This window comes from Oncorhynchus nerka, linkage group LG17, assembly GCF_034236695.1.
Source record: "Oncorhynchus nerka isolate Pitt River linkage group LG17, Oner_Uvic_2.0, whole genome shotgun sequence".
NCBI classification, from domain to species: Eukaryota; Metazoa; Chordata; class Actinopteri; order Salmoniformes; family Salmonidae; genus Oncorhynchus; species Oncorhynchus nerka.
The window spans coordinates 22980809-23002420 of record NC_088412.1 but is presented as its reverse complement, the minus strand read 5'-3'; the positions used below and the strand labels follow the sequence as shown (position 1 = coordinate 23002420).

Below are 21612 nucleotides of genomic sequence, written 5' to 3'. Positions count from 1 at the left end.
ATGCATACCCCTTAGCTAAAGTTTCTGTCCAAAGGTCTTTACAAGTTCAGACTTACATTATCAACGTATGCTTAACTTGTGTGAGTGTCCAGTAGCCTTCACCAGATCAGATATGGCCCAGAACAGTCACGTCTTGTTAGTTTACCTTGCCTCATCTACACAGTTTCTGATCAGATATGGCCCAGACCTGTCACGTCTTGTTAGTTTACCTCGCCTCATCTACACAGTTTCTGATCAGATATGGCCCAGAACAGTCACGTCTTGTTAGTTTACCTCGCCTCATCTACACAGTTTCTGATCAGATATGGCCCAGAACAGTCACGTCTTGTTAGTTTACCTTGCCTCATCTACACAGTTTCTGATCAGATATGTCCCAGAACAGTCACGTCTTGTTAGTTTACCTTGCCTCATCTACACAGTTTCTGATCAGATATGGCCCAGAACAGTCACGTCTTGTTAGTTTACCTTGCCTCATCTACACAGTTTCTGATCAGATATGGCCCAGAACAGTCACATCTTGTTAGTTTACCTTGCCTCATCTACACAGATTCTGCTCAGATATATCCCAGAACAGTCACGTCTTGTTAGTTTACCTTGCCTCATCTACACAGTTTCTGATCAGATATGGCCCAGAACAGTCACGTCTTGTTAGTTTACCTTGCCTCATCTACACAGATTCTGCTTATGTTCTGTTTTTTACATGTCCAATGGTCAATTCCATGTTGATCCAGCTTGGACACTCACATAGGTTTAGCCTTCATTCTGCTTGCATGTGTCTAATATTTAAGCTTATATTGATTATTCTTTCTACTTCAAAGAGAACAGTATAGGTTACTGAAAATCATCCGATGACTGGAAAATCTCCAACAGTGTTTAGGTGTGACAGAGCCAGGGGCAGAGTGGATGTGGCTAATCTTTCTTTTCTAATTAAAAACATGCCTCTTATGACATGTCCTCTAGGTCTAAGTGGGACAACCACACCCACGCAAAACCAAACACCAATATAGACAACAGATAAATCAGCCGAGTGAACACACACACACACACACCTACGCAGACACATTTGCATTACTGTGCTACTTTAAAGAGCACACCAAGTTGACTGTGCTTCCACTATACAGTATCAACCTGCTGTATGTACATTGAGTGTACAAAACATTAGCAACACCTGCTCTTTCCATGACATAGACTGACCAAGTGAATACAGGTGAAAGCTATGATCCCTTATTGATGTCACTTGTTAAATCCACTTTAATCAGTGTAGATGAAGGGGAGGAGACAGGTGTGACATGATATTTAAGCCTTGAGACATGGATTGTGTATGTGTGCCATTCAGATGGTGAACGGGCAAGACAAAATATTTAAGTGCCTTTGAACCGGGTATGGTAGTAGGTGCCAGGGGCACTGGTTTGTGTCAAGAACTGCAACACTGTTGGGTTTTTCATGCTCAACAGTTTACTGTGTGTCTCAAAAATGGTCCACCACCCAAAGGACATCCAGCCAACTTGACACAACTGTGGGAAGCATTGGAGTCAACATGGGCCAACATCCCTGTGGAACTCTTTCCACACCTTGTAGAGCCCATGATGAATCGAGGCAACCTAATATTAAGAATAACGTTCTTAATGTGCTGAACATTCAGTGTATGGGGTAGGTATACTGTAGTCTCCTTCACTTTCACAGGTGTAGGAGCTTAGCCAACCTATGCATCCTCATTTGACTCAAGCTCAATCAATGTCTTGTTACTGTATGTGTAGTTTGTCTGGATCTGTTGTTGTGGCTGGCTGCTGCCAGAGACAGGGAAAGAAATAATCAGGCTAACTCCACTGCCTTAGAGCTAAACAAGCACCCTAACCAGATTAGGAGACAGGGGAAGTCTTCCATCAGTCAGACAGTCTCCTCCTCTCCGTCCTTTTCCCTCTCCTTCTCTCTAGCTTCTTCTCAATGCCTTCATTGTCACTCTCTCTCGGACGATACACTGTGCTTTCGAGCGCTCTACTCTACTTCTGCCCCCCGACATAATCTCTAATGCTCCCTTCCGGAAACCTGTGATGCAGCGTTTCCAAGAAACATTCCAGAGAAATTCTGAAAATGTGTCCTTCTTCTTAGCCAGCTCTCTTCCTCTGAAAGACACGCCATCTTCGCTGTTGCCTTGAAGGAAGTGACTGTCAACAAAGGGTATCTATCATATTACAGAGGCAAATTTGGTCCCTCTATCCAAGAACATCCTGTTCCAAGTCTCCAGCCAAAGTCGATCTAATATCTATGCTGTTGATGCTCTGCTCTCTAGATAGATGCAGGGAGATACTGGCTAGGGGCTCATGTTTCTAGGTGGAAAAGTTATACTGCACTGTCGCTACCTTACAGTCCAACCAAGGTGCAAGTCTTTTTTCTTTTCGCTGAATAACTCTCTTAGTATTTCTCATGTTGCAGTTTTACAGGTCAGGGTGGATGGATGGCAGCTGTGTGGGTTTGGTTTCAGAAGGCCTGCATTGCAGTGGAATGGCTGTGGAAGAGGCAGATGCAGGGCAACCACACCACAGCTTCTGCCTCAGCTTGCCGGGGTGGACGGCTGGCTGCAGGGACAGGGAGGAAGTGCCTGGGAGGAAATGTGCACAATGGTGTCTGTCTGCCTGCCTCTCTGCCTGTCTGTCTGCCTGTGTCTCCCTCCAGCAGAGAAGAGAGAAGACGATGTGGCATTCATCTCACTGCTGGCTTGCCTCTGACGCTAAACATAATTGATCCTGGTCAGTCCCTGGATGGGAGACCAGATGCTGCTGGAAGTGGTGTTGGAGGGCCAGTAGGAGGCACTCTTTCCTCTGGTCTAAAAAAATATCTCAATGCCCAAGGGCAGTGAATGGGGACACTGCCCTGTGTAGGGTGCTGTCTTTCAGATGGGACGTTAAACGGTTGTCCTGACTCTCTATGGTCACTAAAGATGACATGGCACTTATTGGCACTTATTGTGTCACCTAATCATCCCCAGCTTCCAATTGGCTCATTCCTCCTCCCCCCTGTAACTATTCCCCAGGTCGTTGCTGTAAATGAGAATGTGTTTTTTTTTACCTGGTAAAATAAGAAAATAAAAAACTACAATAACAATGGCAGCAGCACATCTCTTCATTCGAAGACTCAATCATGGACACTCTTCCTGACAGTTGTGGCTGCTTTGTGTGATGTATTGTTGTCTCTACCTTCTTTCCCTTTGTGCTGTTGTCTGTGCCCAATAATGTTTGTACCCTGTTTTGTGCTGCTACCATGTTGTGCTGCAGCCATGTTGTGTTGCCACCATGCTGTGTTGTTGTCTTAGGCCTCTCTTTATGCAGTGTTGTGTTGTCTCTCTTGTCGTGATGTGTGTTTTGTCCAATATTTTTATTGTTATTTTTATTTCATTTATTTTTTATTTTTAATCCCAGCCCCCGTCCCTGCAGGATGCATTTTGCCTTTTGGTAGACCGTGATTGTAAATAACAATTTGTTCTTAACTGACCTGCCTAGTTAAATAAAGGTTCAATAAAAAATAAAATAAATATATAAAGATATAAAGATGGCAGAGAGAAAAGCAGAGCGCAGCATAAATCTGCTGTCATGCAGACAGTAATATATATATATATATATATATACACTATATATACACACTGCCATTTTATCTGCCTGGCTGGCTGCAGGGGCCATTTAAATATTATTATAATGGTAAGCTACAGCAAACTGCTAATGAAAACTGGTGCAGGGCGTAACAGGAATGAAATATTTCCTATAATGCTCTTAGGTATTGTTTCTCCTTGCAGCATGCTTAGCTGCAGCCTATGTTAGGCATGTGAGGAAAGCAGGATTAGAGCTGAGGGAAACCCCTGGCTGGGTGTTCTCTCTCTGCTGTCTGCTACTACAGATGGACTAGAATACCCTGCTATGTCACGCTAGTTCTTCCCCAGTACATGTGATGCAAATGACTGTGATTAAATGTAATTGAATATAGGAATGAATGGTGCCTGTGTGTAATGTAATTACAAAGCGTGCTTGGGCCTAGACTGGGCTAATAAAGAGCCATGTCGTTTTATTGAGGCTGGGGGGAGTAAAGGAGGGGGAGATCATTGACATTGACGTCAAACACTCTGCCTCGGATGTAACCCTTTGTGAGCCAAAGTCACCAGCTTAGACCAGGAAATGATATCTAAATCTTTGTATATTTGCTTTTTTTGCAAAATAACCATTGTCACTGATTACGACGATGTAATGTATGTCTGTCTGAAGTAACATGACATCCAATCCTTCACTTAGGCGCAAACAATCAGGCTAATCACAAAACATCCCCCTCCCACACACACACTTCATTGAAACTAGAGATGAACCTCATTAAATTATTGTGCTTTGTTATGCACATTCTATTAATATAGATTCTGACTCACTCCACATATCACTCATTCACCGCATGCAATATTTGTTGTTCAGTTTACGATTCCATTATCTATATTTCACTCAACTGACATCCACCCACTCGAAAGCCTGAAGGCTGACGCAGTCTCCCCAGCCCACTACATCACACCACATAAAGCAGAGAGAGCCATCTAACTCCTCAGCCTCCACACATTGGCTGCATAACACACTGCCCGGCATCCTAATGTCCCATTGTATCCAAGAGACACACTTAGCGTGGTTTATCATCTTAACATTCGGATATTATTTCCAAGGAATGAGACGTCCCAATGTCATCTGCAAACAGGATATCTTTCTGACAGTGTTGTCTTATTAAAGCTTTACTCCGAAAGGTATTTCAATGATTCACTATTCTACAGGTTTGTTTGTAAACAACATAACAGGAACTCGGTGGAAAGCATCAACAAGCTGTCAAATTATCCCTGACAGATACAGTATTTAACAGCACGGAAGATGACCCTTAAAAAAAATGCAATGCAGAAATGCTTTAATATACACAGAATTAAAATAATATGTGGGTAATGCGGAGAGCTGTAGAGGGACTGCATGCATGGTGACTCACCCTGACAATGTAGGAGGCCCCAGGGCCTGTGATATTCTTGTCTGGGTGCAGCCATCCCTGGGAGGGCTTGTGGATGAAGCTGCCCTTCTGGTTGAAGTCGTCCCCTCCCAGCCACATGCCCTCCACCCTGGTCCTGCGGTTCATCCCTGTCCTGTGGCCCCCAAGGCTCCCTGTGCCCTCTGCAGCCCCTGCTCCATGGCCCCCTGGACTGGCTGAGCGCATTGCAGATCTCTGCCTGCTGATGGCCTGTAGGGAACAGGGGGTGACACACACAGGGTCACAGGAGTTCAAAACAGCAGCCAGACTTGCCACGGGACCACTGGGGGCCGAAGGGCCACTGGGGCCGTGCGAGCCCTGCGATGAGGGGGCTGCAGTCTTGCCGGAGTCCTTGCTTGAGCTGGAGCTGGAGCTGGAGTTGGAGGGGCTCCTGCTCAGCAGAGTGTTGGAGAACTTCCACTGAGGCATCCTGGGGATGAGCATGCAGAAAGTGGTGGTGGCGTCCTGCTCCCCGTCCAGGCAGGGGGAGTCGGCTAGGACCGGGGCTGCGGAGGAGGACCCGGGGATGGACTCCAGAGGAGGCAGGGGGGGCAGCGGCAGGCTGGGGGCGGAGGAGAGGACCACAGGGGTGGCCACCACTTTGCCGCTCATGGCTAAGCTCTGCATCAGGTCGTCGGAGGAGGTCACAGAGGCGTTGCGAAAGCGGCCATACTTTGGCTTAAGTAGCATGCCCGGAGGAGCAGCCTGAAGCAAAGGCTGAGTGGGGTTGACAGAGGATGAGGGGAAGGGGAAAGGGGGAGGGGGAGAGGTGCAATGGAAGAGAGGGGGGAAAAAATCTGCAAAATCTTCTGGAAAGAGCTGTATCCCCTGTCAATGTTGAGTGAGTACTGTCCAGTGCTCTCCCACTCACACACACTCTCTCTCTCTCTCTCTCTCTCTCTCCTGCCTCTCTGCATCTGAGCTTCTCCCTTGCTCTGGCTCGCTTGCACGCACCCCCACTCTCTCTCTCTCTGGGTGATGTCATTGTGTTATTGTTCGTTTATTAGCCCTGCCCAGCTGCTCTCAGACAGCATTAGCTAACACATATCTGCCTGAGCCTCCCTCCTAGCGCGCGCACGCACGCACACACACACACACACACACGCATGCGCACACACAATCAGTATCTGTATGCAGCGCATAGACACCAACATTATAATGTCCCCACGTGGGAATGACAGAAAGATCGAGATTTTTCCTATCATAAGACATACCTTAGGCAATGGCTGCAAAAGCAAAACATACATGAATGCAATTTTTAACAAAGACCATCAATTCATGATTAAGTGAAAGAGTCAATAATCTCTTAGCCACATAATAATATTTTAGCCACATTAACATCACATTTATGGGACTGAATTGTGCTGCCAGTAAAATAAGACAAAACATCTGTGACTTTAACAAAATGCAATGAATTATCAGTGGTTGTAAAGAAAAACGCCCACTGTACCTGAAGTCTTATGTCAAATCAAAATGTAATTTTATTTGCCACATGCTTTGTGAACAACAGGTGTAGACTACCAGTTAAATAGTTACTTGCAAATTATTTTCCAAAAATCCAGAGTTAAAGACAAAAAAAATCAAAAATAAATAGAAATTGTAACAGAGGTAATAAATACATAGTGAACAAATAACAATAACAAGTAAAAATGACATGTCTATATAGAGGGAGTACCAGTATCGAGTTGATGTGCAGGGGTACGGAGGTAATTGAGGTAGCTATGTGCATATAGGTAGGGGTAAAGTCACAACAGGATCGATAAGACTGAGCTGTAGCAGCAGCATATGTGGAGCAGCAGCAGCAGCGTGTGTGGTGAGTGTGTGTGTGTGTGTGTGTGTGTGTGTGTGTGTGTGTGTGTGTGTGTGTGTGTGTGTGTGTGTGTGTGTGTGTGTGGCGTCAGTAAGCATGTGTGCACATGTTGTGTGTGTGTGGGCGTAAGCAGTGTGTGTGTGTGTGTGTGGCGTCAGTAAGCATGTGTGCACATGTTATGTGTGTGTGTGGGCGTATGCACTGTGTGTGTGTATCAGTGTAAGTATTTATGTGAGTGTTTGTGTGTGTGTGTGTGTGGCGTCAGTAAGCATGTGTGCACATGTTATGTGTGTGTGTGGGCGTATGCAGTGTGTGTGTGGCGTCAGTAAGCATGTGTGCACATGTTATGTGTGTGTGTGGGCGTATGCAGTGTGTGTGTGTATCAGTGTAAGTATATATGTGAGTGTTTGTGTGTGTGTGTGTGTGTGGTGTCAGTAAGCATGTGTGCACATGTTATGTGTGTGTGTGGGCGTATGCAGTGTGTGTGTGTATCAGTGTAAGTATATATGTGAGTGTTTGTGTGTATCAGTGTAAGTATATGTGAGTGTGTGGGTAGAGTCCAGTGTGTGTGTGTATCAGTGTAAGTATATGTGAGTGTGTGTGTGTATCAGTGTAAGTATATGTGAGTGTGTGTGTGTATCAGTGTAAGTATATGTGAGTGTGTGGGTAGAGTCCAGTGTGTGTGTGTGTATCAGTGTAAGTATATGTGAGTGTGTGTGTGTATCAGTGTAATTATATGTGAGTGTGTGTGTGTATCAGTGTAAGTATATGTGAGTGTGTGGGTAGAGTCCAGTGTGCATAGAGAGTTAGTTATCTCTCTGTTCTCTACACTTCTGGTTCCATAGTGGGATGATGATGATGACTGAGAGCCTGAACTTGACTGAGCATCATAAACTCTTTGACAATCTTTTCTTGCCTTGAAACTGTCACAGTAAACAAATAACAGGAAGTACTCTTTTCCATTGTGTGGTTGGTATATTTTTGGTGGCAGGTAGCCTAGTGGTTAGAGCGTTGGGCCAGTAACTGAAAGGTTGCTAAATCAAATCCCCGAGCTGACAAGGTAAAAATCTTCCCCAGAACAAGGCAGTTAACCCACTGTTCCTAGGCCATTGTAAATAATAATTTGTTCTTAACTGACTTGCCTAGTTAAATAAAGGTATAAAAAATATGTTCTGTGTATAGGTGTTTACCCCCTTATGGTAAGGTTGTTAATCTATCACAACTAAAGGCTACAATAATTCAGCAAGTGGTTCCTGCACTGCAACTAAAGGTCAACAATAGCTGAGAAGACGTGAAAACATCTGAGTAGAAATGAAGGTGCAGAAATGAACTTCTTCTAACTAGCTAAAATTGTAAACAATTCATTCAGATTGATTATATGAGTGGTGATGGGGAAATTTTGCCACAGTCATGTGACTCATCCAAATGGTGAAGTATAACATCCAATTTGCAAATGCACACATATTGATTCCATGTCCTAAAAACAGGCAAAATCTAACAAAGCTAGCATTGCAGCAATACTCAGAATTACTCCCAGCCCATGTGACCTCTCCTCCCGTGTACCCTCCTTCCCCACCCCTCTCCCAAGAGCTATCCGCCATCTTCTAAAGGAGCCTGCAGGAGGAGACCAGACCTTTTAGCTCCCCACTCTAGTCCCCTCATATTCTCTCAATTTCAGGTTACCATGGGAGGGGGAGAGTAGTCTACAAAAACCCTGACAAAGTGGGTTAAGCCGGGATTTGTTCTGCTCATCTTTCTGGGAAAATTTGGTCACAGCAGAAAAACATGTTTCATGCAGCAGACAATCAAACCCAATGTCATATTATCAGACACACAGGAAGTGGATTTAGGATGATAATTTAAATCTGAAACCATTCTACTCTGGAACACACAACACTACTCAGCTCTAAACGGTCTAAAATAATGGATGAGAGACACAAAGTATCAGGTATGAAGGTAAGACCCAGATGCAGACCACGTCAAATAAACAATAGTTTAATATCCCAAACAGGGGCAGGCAAAAGACATGACAATGCAGGCAGGGGTCAGAAACCAGAGGTGGCAACAGTACCAGGCGGCAGGCAGGCTCAGGGTAAGGCAGGGGTCAGAAACCAGAGGTGGCAACAGTACCAGGCGGCAGGCAGGCTCAGGGTAAGGCAGGGGTCAGAAACCAGAGGTGGCAACAGTACCAGGCGGCAGGCAGGCTCAGGGTAAGGCAGGGGTCAGAAACCAGAGGTGGCAACTGTACCAGGCGGCAGGCAGGCTCAGGGTAAGGTAGAGGTCGGTAGTCCAGATGGTGGCAAAGGTACAGGTCGGTAGGCAGGCTCAGGGTCAGGGGCAGGCAGAGTGGTCAGGCAGGCGGGTGGGCTCAGAGTCAGGACAGGCAAGGGTCAAAACCAGGAGGGCAAGAAAAGAGAAACTGGAGAAAGCAGGAGCTGAGACAGAAAACGCTGGTTGGCTTGAACAAACAAGACGAACTGGCAGGTCTAAATACCCAGGGGATAATGGGGAAGATGGGCGACACCTGGAGGAGGGTGGAAACAATGACAAAGACAGGTGACACAGATCAAGGTGTGACATTGTTTAACTGATAAAGATAAGTATAAAGTTATTTAAATAATGAAGTATGTAAAAACTGTAGAATTAACCCATTAGAGTCTACTAAGCTGTATGGAACTTTTAAGGCACTAAACTGTCTCCATATATACTTTTTTTTTAAATCAACTGGTACCGGGGACCTTCAGACGAGTCTGTGGGCATCCTAGAGCAAAACAACTGACATGTATGTGTTTGTGAGAGTCTCACCTTTCCACAGATGGGTAATATTAGTGTGTAGTCCAAACTGTTCGGACTCCTCAGACAGAAGTTGGCAGATCGGCTGTACCGATTTCAGAGTTCCAAGACGCTTGTGGGGCACATAGAGCAAAACAGAGAACACCATCGTGTTCTCTTTCAATAGAGGGGTCATAATAGTTGTGGGCCAAACTGTTCGAACCCTACAGACAATTCTGTGAGAGGACCGATTTTTGGGATGTCTAATGGTCTGACAAATACCGCTCTAGCTCTGACACCTTTCACCGCAGATGCGGAAGTGCGACATCGGCAGATACGGAAGTGCGACATCGGCAGATGCGGAAGTGCGACATCGGCAGATGCGGAAGTGCGACATCGGCAGATGAGGAAGTGCGACATCGGCAGATGAGGAAGTGCGACATCGGCAGATGAGGAAGTGCGACATCGGCAGATGAGGAAGTGCGACATCGGCAGATGAGGAAGTGCGACATCGGCAGATGAGGAAGTGCGACATCGGCAGATGAGGAAGTGCGACATCGGCAGATGAGGAAGTGCGACATCGGCAGATGAGGAAGTGCGACATCGGCAGATGAGGAAGTGCGACATCGGCAGATGTGGAAGTGCGACATCGGCAGATGTGGAAGTGCGACATCGGCAGATGTGGAAGTGCGACATCGGCAGATGTGGAAGTGCGACATCGGCAGATGCGGTGTATTGAGACACATCCAATATATAACTCTAGCTTAACGGACAGATTTTTATGGAGATTTTTTTATTATGCTAATTAAATTATATGGGGGCATGGACATCAACTCTAGGGGGTTTAGCAGGCTTTTTCAATTATGATTATAATGTCGAACAGACTCACAACACACTGTGCACAGCCCTAGTGAGACCTAATGAATTCATACAGTTACTCCACAGTGACCATTATTCCACATTCTACAACACATAAATAACAGCTAATGTTTAAAAATATATATATATATATTTCACCTTTATTTAACCAGGTAGGTCAGTTGAGAACAAGTTCTCAATTACAACTGCAACCTGGCCAAGATAAAGCAAAGCAGTGCGACAAAAACACAACACAGAGTTACACATAAACAAACGTACAAGTCAATAACACAATAGAAAAATCTATGTACAGTGTGTGCAAATGTAGAAGAGTAGGGAGGTAAGGCAATTAAATAGGCCATAGAGGTGCAATAATTACAATTTAACATTAACACTGGAGTGATAGATGTGCAGATGATGATGTGCAAGTAGAGATACTGGGGTGCAAAAGAGCAAGAAGATACATAACAATATGGGGATGAGGTAGTTGGGTGTTGTATTTACAGATTGGCTATGTACAGGTACAGTGATCAGTAAGCTACTCTGACAGCTGATGCTTAAAGTAAGATAGGGAGATATAAGACTCTCCAGCTTCAGTGATTTTTGAAATTCATTCCAGTCATTGGCAGCAGAGAACTGGAAGGAAAGGCGACCAAAGTAAGTGTTGGCTTTGGGGGCGGCAGGGTAGCCTAGTGGTTAGAGCGTTGGACTAGTAACCGGAAGGTTGCAAGTTCAAATCCCCGAGCTGACAAGGTACAAATCTGTCGTTCTGCCCCTGAACAGTTAACCCACTTTTTTTATTTTACCTTTATTTAACTAAGAACAAATTCTTATTTTCAATGACGGCCTAGGAACTGGTCATTTTAATTTTTGTTCTTCTTGTTTTTGTTCTTTTGTTCTTAATTTGTTCTTAGTTAAATAAAGGTAAAATAAAAAAATTAAAATGACCAGTTCCTAGGCCGTCATTGAAAATAAGAATTTGTTCTTAGTTAAATAAAGGTAAAATAAAAAAATTAAAATGACCAGTGAAATATACCAGCTGCTACGGGTGGGTGTTGCTATGGTGACCAGTGAGCTGAGATAAGGCGGGGCATTACCTAGCAAAGACTTACAGATGACCTGGAGCCAGTGGGTTTGGCAACGAACCCACCATACAGGTCTCAGTGGTGGGTAGTATATGGGGCTTTGGTGACAAAAATGGATGGCACTGTGATAGACTACATCCAGTTTGCGGAGTAGAGTGGTTGGAGGCTATTTTGTAAATGACATCGCCGAAGTCAAGGATCGGTAGGAGAGTCAGTTTTACGAGGGTATGTTTGTCAGCATGAGTGAAGGAGGCTTTGTTGCGAAACAGGAAGCCGATTCTAGATTTAATTTTGTATTGGAGATGCTTAATGTGAGTCTGGAAGGAGAGTTTACAGTCTAACCAGACACCTAGGCATTTGTAGTTGTCCACATATTCTAGGTCAGAACCTTCCAGAGTAGTGATGAAGAGCATGCATTTAATTTGACTAACATTTAAAAGCAGTTGGAGGCCACGGACGGAGAGTTGTATGGCGTTGAGGCTCGTTTGGAGGTTTGTTAACACAGTGTCCAAAGAAGGGCCAGATATATACAGAATGGTGGGGTCTACGTAGAAGTGGATCAGAGAATCACCAGCAGCAAGAGAAACATCATTGATATATACAGAGAAAAGAGTCGGCCCAAGAATTGAACCCTGTGGCACTCCCATAGAGACTGCCAGAGGTCCGGACAACAGGCCCTCCAATTTGACACACTGAACTCTATATGAGAACTAATTGGTGAACCAGGCGAGGCAGTCATTTGAGAAACCAAGGTTGTTGAGTCTGCCGATAAGAATGCTGTGATTGACAGAGTCGAAAGCCTTGGCCAGGTCGATGAAGACGGCTGCACAGTACTGTCTGTTATGGATGGTGGTTATATCGTTTAGGACCTTGAGCGTGGCTGAGGTGCATCCATGACCAGCTCGGAAACCATAGTGGAGAAGGTACGGTGGGATTTGAAATGGTCGGTAATCTGTTTGTTAACTTTGAAAAGGGGGATGACCGTGGCAGCTTTCAAATCTTTGGGGATCTCAAACGATATGAAAGAGAGGTTGAATAGGCTACTAATAGGGGTTGCAACAATTTCGGCGGATAATTTCAGAAAGAGAGGGTCCAGGTTGTCTAGCCCGGCTGATTTGTAGGGATCCAGATTTTGCAGCTCTTTCAGAACATCAGCTATCTGGATTTGGGTGAAGGAGAAGCAGGGGGGGCTTGGGCAAGTTGCTGCAGGGGGTGCAGAGCTGTTGGCCGGGGTAGGGGTAGCCAGATGGAAAGCATGGCCAGCCATGGAAAAATGCTTATTGAAATTATTGATTATAGTAAATTTATCGGTGGTGACAGTGTTTCCTAGCCTCAGTGCAGTAGGCAGCTGGGAGGAGGTGCTCTTATTCTCCATGGACTTTACAGTGTCCCAAAACTTTTTGGAATTAGTGCTAGAGGATGCAAATTTCTGTTTGAAAAAGCTAGCCTTAGCTTTCCTAACTGACTGTGCATATTGGTTCCTGACTTCCCTGAAAAGTTGCCTATTGCGGGGGCTATTCGATGCTAATGTAGAACGCCACAGGATGTTTTTGTGCTAGTCAAGGGCAGTCAAGTCTGGGGTGAACCAAGGGCTATATCTGTTCTTTGTTCTACATTTTCTGAATGGGGCATGCTTATTTAAGGTGGTGAGCGACAGCTAACGGTTTAAGGTTAGGCTTTGTATCCAACCGTGATAGGAGAGCATGCCCTTACGAAGAAAACTCATGAATTTTACTGAATTTTAATGTGATCACGTGAAGTGCTCCAAAAACACGTTTCCATTACATGATTACATGTGAAGTGATTATTATTATTATGATTATGTGAAGTTAATGTGGTAACGTGATAACCTTAAACTACACATGTTAAAATGTGATCACGTGAAGTGTTACAAAAACACTTGTTTTTGCATGTGAATTTTTACATGAACTAATTTCCACATGTTTTTTCTGTAAGGGTGTTAACATGAATGACCAAATAATTAACTGAATCACCAATTATCTAGGTAGGGGGCAATCAACCAACTAAAGCATGCCCACCCACTCATTAAGGCAGAGCATAACTCCATGGCTAGCTCCTCACACTGTAATACACAAGGTCATTTGAGCTCAAATTTAATAAAGACACGAAATTAACCTGGTGACTTCCTCCAACAACCCAGACTCTGAGATGAAATACACAAATGTTGTTTTTCCCCACAATATATAACCTCAGTCAGCAGTAGTTCATCAGAGGACATTGTTTTGTTACTGCTGATGACATGGAGGCATAGTTCAAAATAGTTCAAATCTGACACGAATTGAAAAGGCAACACAGGGAACATTTGATTACAACGCAAAAGGTCACATACAAATGTCAAGAAATAGCTTGGTTCATTTGCAAGCAGGAGAAGTCAGCTTTTTGCAGCAGTGGGAGTTGAAAAGTTTCAGTGCATCATAAAATTACTTGTGGTGACAAAATGGACAAATGCACGAGATTTGAAGTGTGCGTGCGCTGTGATTTTTAAAAGAGCAAACAAATACAATACACTGTACATGCTGTAAACATAAGTCCTTCTGAGGGAAGCAATAGACTCACCTATATCACAGACACTTGGAGAGCGGAGTGAAGGTGCCCTGACTTGAAACAGTAACCCAGCAAACTAAAACAATAAGGAAGTTCAGAGTACGTGAGAGAGCATACCAGCATTGTGAGAATAAGACCCTTCTGCTCCAAAAATGGCAACAAGCTACAGCAGTTACCACACGTCTTATACACACACACACACCACCTCCTAAACAACCAATCACATCACTTGCTTGTTTGTGGCATAGGGAAATTGAGAAGTTACTTATAAACCAAATGTCATCAATATGTAGGATGTGACTGATATAGAGAGAGTAGCCTCAGATCTTGTTGAACAGTATCAGAGGTAATGCATACTATCTAGGCCTACTGCTACTTTGAGTTGGAGGAGAGTGAAAACAGGTGCCACAATATATAGCCAGAAGAATTTAAATCAATCAAAAAAGTTAGCAACATTTCAGACCATACAGGCGTATTTAAGGAAATGTAGGCTATTGCATATTGACCAGAAACCAGTCTTCTGTGAGAATACAAAAAGTGTGTGTAGACTTTTTAATACACATCAGACACAGTGAAAAACCTTTTCTGATCAAATTGAATACATCTGTATCTGTAATACTTAGTGTGTTTGGCAATGCAACTAATTTGTTTGCACTACAATAAAAGGAACTAATGTTCTCCTGGTTTTCAGTGTGCTGTGCCACTGCAATCAGCAGAAGAATAAGTCAAGCTGTGCATGCACTACATCTCATTAGCAACCATTACAGAGCCCAGAGATGTGATTACAACTAGCAAAAACACACTCTCTGGGAATGCTGTTTCCATGGAACTAATTCCACAAGGAAAACTACCACACATGGGGCCCGTGGAAACAACTGGAAGTCAGAAAATCAATCGATGTAACAGGTTTAAACCAATTGTTACATTACATTTCTAAATAAGACAATGTGCATGTATACTGTCTCAAGTTAATATTATTGAATAAGTGATGGAGTGCAGAAGTAAGATTACAGTAGAATATGTGTTTATCCATCTCTCTCTCTCTCTAACTCTCAAATGTCACAGGAACAATGTGGTAGACCAACAAACCATTGACATTTAACAGTGTTATTTAGCAACTCAAAACAAACACACTGTTGACTGTATTGAAGAGTGTGATTGGTGATATCAGTGGAAAAACTAGGATTCCTTACATAGTCAATGTAGAAAACCCTTACAGTGCTCCTGGACATTTTCTCTCAGCCTGGTCTAACCCACAAACTCTGGGACACCATTTCACTCTGCAGAGAGGAGAGGTGCTGGAGAATGGGCTTTCCATTGTTTACAGACACCCAACTTTCACACATCTGCTTCTGGCAAACTTTGTTGCTTGGGGCAAGTCTCTCCTGACCTGTGTCTTGTGACCTGGTCAGCCAATCTGTGGCCTAGACAGCGGCAGGCAAACCCCAGCACAATCTCTGAACTCTTCAATTGCATGTTGGAGCCCAGTTTGAGCACTAGCTGTGTAAACCCCTGGCTCCATATTACGGCTGGGCGATATATTGAACTAATTCAATTCATTAATCGCTATTTGCATTTGAGGTTTGGTCCAACAGAATTGGTCATATGGACACCAAAACACACTAAACACAATATTTTACTGTAATAGAGGAGAAGTTAACCTTTCTACCCATACCCTGTTTATGATCCAACTTCTCAAATTTTGAGCAGAGCAGACACTACTAAAACGGATTTACCAATGAACATCGATTCTGGAAAATGAATACTCAGTTTGTTGAGCGCGCATTACAGTACCACGTATCGCTAGCAGTATTTTTGTCCCAAAAATATTGTTATACTAGCTGTGTTTTATAAATGTGCAATAAGCATAAAACCGTTATATAAGGTTGGCGACTTGATTTCAACATCTGAACAAACTGGACAGGCTAGCATGCTGTTCAAACAGTTGGAGACGGACAGAAGGTTGTGTGCATAACAATTGAACTGTTTTGCCTTGTTAGCTGAATTCAGAGCATGTGATTATACCTAAATCCAAGTTGGCTAAATGTTGAAATATATATATTTTCTGGCTACTCACTAGGACGTGGGCTTGTGCTTGAGAGAATGTTTATGAGATCTGTGTTCATTTTCTATAATGCCTGCTACATTATTAGTGGATGTGCATTGTGAATGGTTCTGGTTAAATTTGTAACAAAAAGGGCATTTTTATAGACTGACCTTAAAGCCAAATCAGTGATTATTGCAACAACAAAAAAGCAGGTACAACTATTTTGATAAAATATTAAATTATTAGTGGGTCTTATGGTTTTGAAAGGCTTATATTCAGCCTAGGTATAATTTACCAAGCTCTGAATTCATTAGATTATTGCTGACTGTTTTAAATGCAATGTATTTGACCTTTAATTGTACAACAAAGCCTATTGAGAAAACATTTTTTTTGAATGTAGATATTTTTTAAATATTTTTTTTATTTTACCTTTATTTAACCAGGCAAGTCAGTTAAGACTCTGGGGTTTGAACTTGCAACCTTCCGGTTACTAGTCCACCACTCTAACCACTAGGCTACCCAGTGCATTCGGAAAGTATTCAGACCCTTTGACTTTTTCCACATTTTGTTACGGTACAGACTTATTTTATTCTTCAATCTACACACAATACACCATAATGACAATGCGAAAAGAGGTTTTTAGAAATTTTAGCTAAATTATTACAAATTAAAAACAGATACCTTATTTACATAAGTATTCAGACCAGTGGCGGTCGGTGCTGTTTACTATTAGAAGGACGTTTCTTTTAATGAGTATGGCCTTATTTCAATTAAAGCATATTTGATGACTGTCATTCATATTCCATTCACCCAGCTCAATGTAACATCGATAGGTTTAGGCTACTACATGATACTTGAATTTGCCCAGGTCGAGAGGCAAATTGGAGTAATCAACGTAACAGACAGTGGCACATTCAATACTGCCTTGCACACTCTTGCCTGCATCTAGCTGATCTGAGGTGTAATCATTAGTCCAAAGAGTTGCAAGACTGAACATTTCTATTGTACTAAACAGGGTCCATCCCCGTTTCACTATATTTCAGTCCTCTGTGATGTATATAAAGTGTAATATTGGGAGGAAACTTAAAATGCACGCACCCCTAAGGGGCCCCTGTGTTGAGGATCAACGTGGCAGATGTGTTGTTACCTACCCTTACCACCTGGGGGCGGCCCGCCAGGAAGTCCAGGACTTTAAAGTACTAATTAAGTAGTTTTGGGGGGTATCTGTACTTTACTTTACTATTTAGATTTTTGACAACTTTTACTTCACTACAGTTCAAAACAGTTATTTTTACTCCCTGACACCCAAAAGTACTCATTACATTTTGAATGTCCAGGCAGGACAGAAATATGGCCCAATTCATGCACATATTAATATAATGCGTTGTCATCCCTACTACCTCTGATCTGGTGGACTCAGTAAACAGTGTTGGAGCGTTGGAGTGTTGGAGCGTGCCCGTCTGTTTTTAAATTAAATAAAAACAAGAAAATTGTGCAGTCAGATTTGCTAAATATAAGGAATTTGATTTATCGCATTTACTTGTTACTTTTACTCAAGTATGACAATTTAGTACTTTTTCCACCACTGTACGTAAGTACATTTTAAAGCAGATACGTTTACACTTTTACTCAAGTAGTATTTTACTGGGTGATTCACTTTTTCTTGAGCCATTTGTAAAAACGCTGAAGATGCCCTCATCCGCTAGTGACTTAAGCTGACTCTACCTTGTTCTGACCCACTACAAGCGGTCTGGAAGGAACAGATGTGTCCATATCCAGAGTTTTATTCTCTAGTCCACCACCAGACATTAGCACACACACACACACACACACACACACACACACACACACACACACACACACACACACACACACACACACACACACACACACACACACACACACACACACACACACACACAGTGTAGAAGTGATCTTTATGGTTGAAGTGATCTTTATGGTTATTGCAGATGCACGCACAGACATTTCTAGAAAAAAGACCGAAAAGTAGTTCTCTAGCCAAACTTTGCGTCTTCATCGGCTGAAGACGATAACCACTCTGAGCTAGAGTGGGAGGAGCCAGAGACCAAATGTCCATTCGGGCACACAGATTGGCTGAAATCAGGAGGCTGTGACAGACAACTAAGAAGGGGAGAAAGAAATCACCCAAACGGGACTTTGGGGAAAGTCAGGCATGGCCTTTTTTTGCAGCCATCGCTGGATTTCTTATGGAAACCCACAAATCGGAAAAGGCCTGAATTGGGGACTTTGTCTTGAAGCACTTAGTCCTATCTAGCAGGACAGGCAGAGAAGAGGGGCAGATGGAGCACCTACTGCGGCGGAGGAATATGGCACGACGGCCACAACTGTCTTTGGCAGCTTACTGGCTGCTACGGAGGTTGGTGACTCTTTCAACACTGCTGAAAGCAATGGCTCCCATGGTGGAGCAGGTGGGGACCCCTGGGAGAGGCTCGTCAGGGATCTGGAGGCAGGGCCCGGCTGGGCCCCAGAGGCGAGGTCAGATGGTTCCCCAGGTGCGAGGGCCGGAGGGTCTAACATTGCAGGCGGCGGGTGGCCCTCCATAACTGGAGACAGCAGGCACCCCGGGTCAGGAAACGGAGAGTCCCCCAGGTCAGGAGGCTGAGGGTCTAGTAGGGCAGGAAAATCAGGGCCTGACTGGGCAGGGGTCTTTGAACTTATTCACTGGACTAGTTATCAAGGCACAAGGCGAGACCCAGATGCAGACACAGGAAGCAGATGGTTGGAGTCTTACAATGTTAAATAATCCAAAGGGGTAGGCAAGAGAATGGTCGTGGACAGGCAAAATGTCGAACCAGATCAGAGTACAGGAGGTACAGAGTGGCAGACAGGCTCGTGGTCAAGGCAGGCAGAATGGTCAGGCAGGCGGGTAAAGAGTCCAGAAATAGGCAAGGGTCAAAACGGGGAGGACTAGAAAAAGGAGAATAGCAAAAGGAGTATGTGAAAAACATGCTGGTTGACTTGACTAAACATACAAGACGAACTGCCACAGAGAGACAGAAAACACAGGGATAAATACACTGGGGAAAATAAGCAACACTTGGAGGGGGTGGAGACAATCACAAGAACAGGTGAAACAGATCAGGGCATGACACTGGTATTACTAGAGAAAGTTGATTGTGAATCTAGAATCCAAGATGGTGTAGCAGTCAGACGTCTTTGTCGCGTGTCTTTATATCTTTTTTCTTCGCATATCTTTTTATAATTTTCCTAAACCTCAACTTCAATATACTCTCCTGCAACCCGCCTCACCCAATGTGGTATGGATCTGCTATTTTCTAAAGTATTTTTCTTTACTTTCGAACCGGTATCCCCCAACAGAAGCTAGCCAGCTTACTAGCTAATAGTCAGGTAACCACTGTTAGAGGTCATCAGCTAACCTCTAGCTCGGAAATCTCTCGCCAGTTTGCACAACGTGATTAAAACCAGAGCATACCAGACTTATTTTCTCTCCATTTCCGAGGTTCCTACCGCAAGCTCTGAACCTTTTCACCTGGATCATCACAGCTAGCTAGCTGCAATCCGAGTTGCTACTCCTGGCTAACGTCTCTGTCCCGAAGTAAGCACCAATTAGCCTGGAGCTAGCCCATGCTAAGCCCATCTCCCGGCTAGCTGAAGAGGTCCATCAGCCACTCCTTGGTCTACAATACCTATTTTGCCAATTGGCCTAGACCCCTTTTACTACACGAAGCCCTGCTAATCCATCACGACTGGACTACCGACGTAACCTGCCCGAGGGTTATTTCTGCAACAGGCCCCTCTGTCGCGACGTCCCCTGAATACCCAACTGCTAGCCTGCTAGCCGCGGCCCGCTAGCTGTCTAGAGCATATCGGACTGTTAGCTGAATAGGTCCATCGGCCAATTTCTTGGTCCACTATACCAATTTTGCCAATTGTTCTGGGCACCTTTACTACACGGAATCCTACTAATCCATCACGGATTGGAAGATGGAACTGCCAAGGGGGCGGAGAGGCAATCTACTGCAGAGATAGCCTGCAGAGTTCTATCATACTATCCAGGTCTGTGCCCAAACAATTTGAGCTTCTACTTCTAAAAATCCACCTTTCCAGAAACAAGTCTCTCACTGTTGCCGCTTGCTATAGACCTCCCTCTGCCCCCAGCTGTGCCCTGGACACCATATGTGAATTGATTGCCCCCCATCTATCTTCAGAGCTTGTGCTGCTAGGTGACCTAAACTGGGACATGCTTAACACCCCGGCCATCCTACAATCTAAGCTTGATACCCCCAATCTCACACAAATGATCAATGAACCTACCAGGTACAACCCCAAATCCGTAAACACGGGCACCCTCATAGATATCATCCTAACCAACTTGCCCTCCAAATACACCTCTGCTGTCTTCAACCAAGATCTCAGCGATCACTGCCACATTACCTGCATTTTTATTTTTATTTTTTTATTTCACCTTTATTTAACCAGGTAGGCTAGTTGAGAACAACTTCTCATTTGCAACTGCAACCTGGCCAAGATAAAGCATAGCAGTGTGAACAGACAACACAGAGTTACACAATTAACAATTAACAAGTCAATAACACAGTAGAAAAAAAAGAGAGTCTATATACATTGTGTGCAAAAGGCATGAGGAGGTAGGCGAATAATTACAATTTTGCAGATTAACACTGGAGTGATAAATGATCAGATGGTCATGTACAGGTAGAGATATTGGTGTGCAAAAGAGCAGAAAAGTAAATAAATAAAAACAGTATGGGGATGAGGTAGGTAAAAATGGGTGGGCTGTTTACCGATAGACTATGTACAGCTGCAGCGATCGGTTAGCTGCTCAGATAGCAGATGTTTGAAGTTGGTGAGGGAGATAAAAGTCTCCAACTTCAGCGATTTTTGCAATTCGTTCCAGTTACAGGCAGCAGAGAACTGGAACGAAAGGCGGCCAAATGAGGTGTTGGCTTTAGGGATGATCAGTGAGATACACCTGCTGGAGCGCGTGCTACGGGTGGGTGTTGCCATCGTGACCAGTGAACTGAGATAAGGCGGAGCTTTACCTAGCATGGACTTGTAGATGACCTGGAGCCAGTGGGTCTGGCGACGAATATGTAGCTAGGGCCAGCCGACTAGAGCATACAGGTCGCAGTGGTGGGTGGTATAAGGTGCTTTAGTGACAAAACGGATGGCACTGTGATAAACTGCATCCAGTTTGCTGAGTAGACGGTTGGAAGCTATTTTGTAGATGACATCGCCGAAGTCGAAGATCGGTAGGATAGTCAGTTTTACTAGGGTAAGTTTGGCGGCATGAGTGAAGGAGGCTTTGTTGCGGAATAGAAAGCCGACTCTAGATTTTATTTTCGATTGGAGATGTTTGATATGAGTCTGGAAGGAGAGTTTACAGTCTAGCCAGACACCTAGGTACTTATAGATGTCCACAT

General features: G+C 44.0%; 1 protein-coding gene across 3 annotated transcripts in view; it reads right to left on the bottom strand.

Moving 5' to 3' along the window:
- Positions 1 to 14279, bottom strand: part of LOC115144908 (SHC-transforming protein 2-like) — a 35807-nt gene extending 21528 nt beyond the window's left edge. Inside the window, exons 1-2 of one of the 3 annotated variants that reach the window (XM_029686035.2) lie at positions 14134 to 14279; positions 4996 to 5241 (exon numbers count right to left, since the gene is read on the bottom strand). In XM_029686035.2, the coding sequence (XP_029541895.1) occupies positions 4996 to 5217 (222 nt within the window). In that variant the 5' untranslated portion in view covers positions 5218 to 5241; positions 14134 to 14279. The other 2 variants (XM_065003061.1, XM_065003062.1) reach the window with 2 other exon arrangements.
- Between the last annotated feature and the right edge of the window lie 7333 nt (positions 14280 to 21612).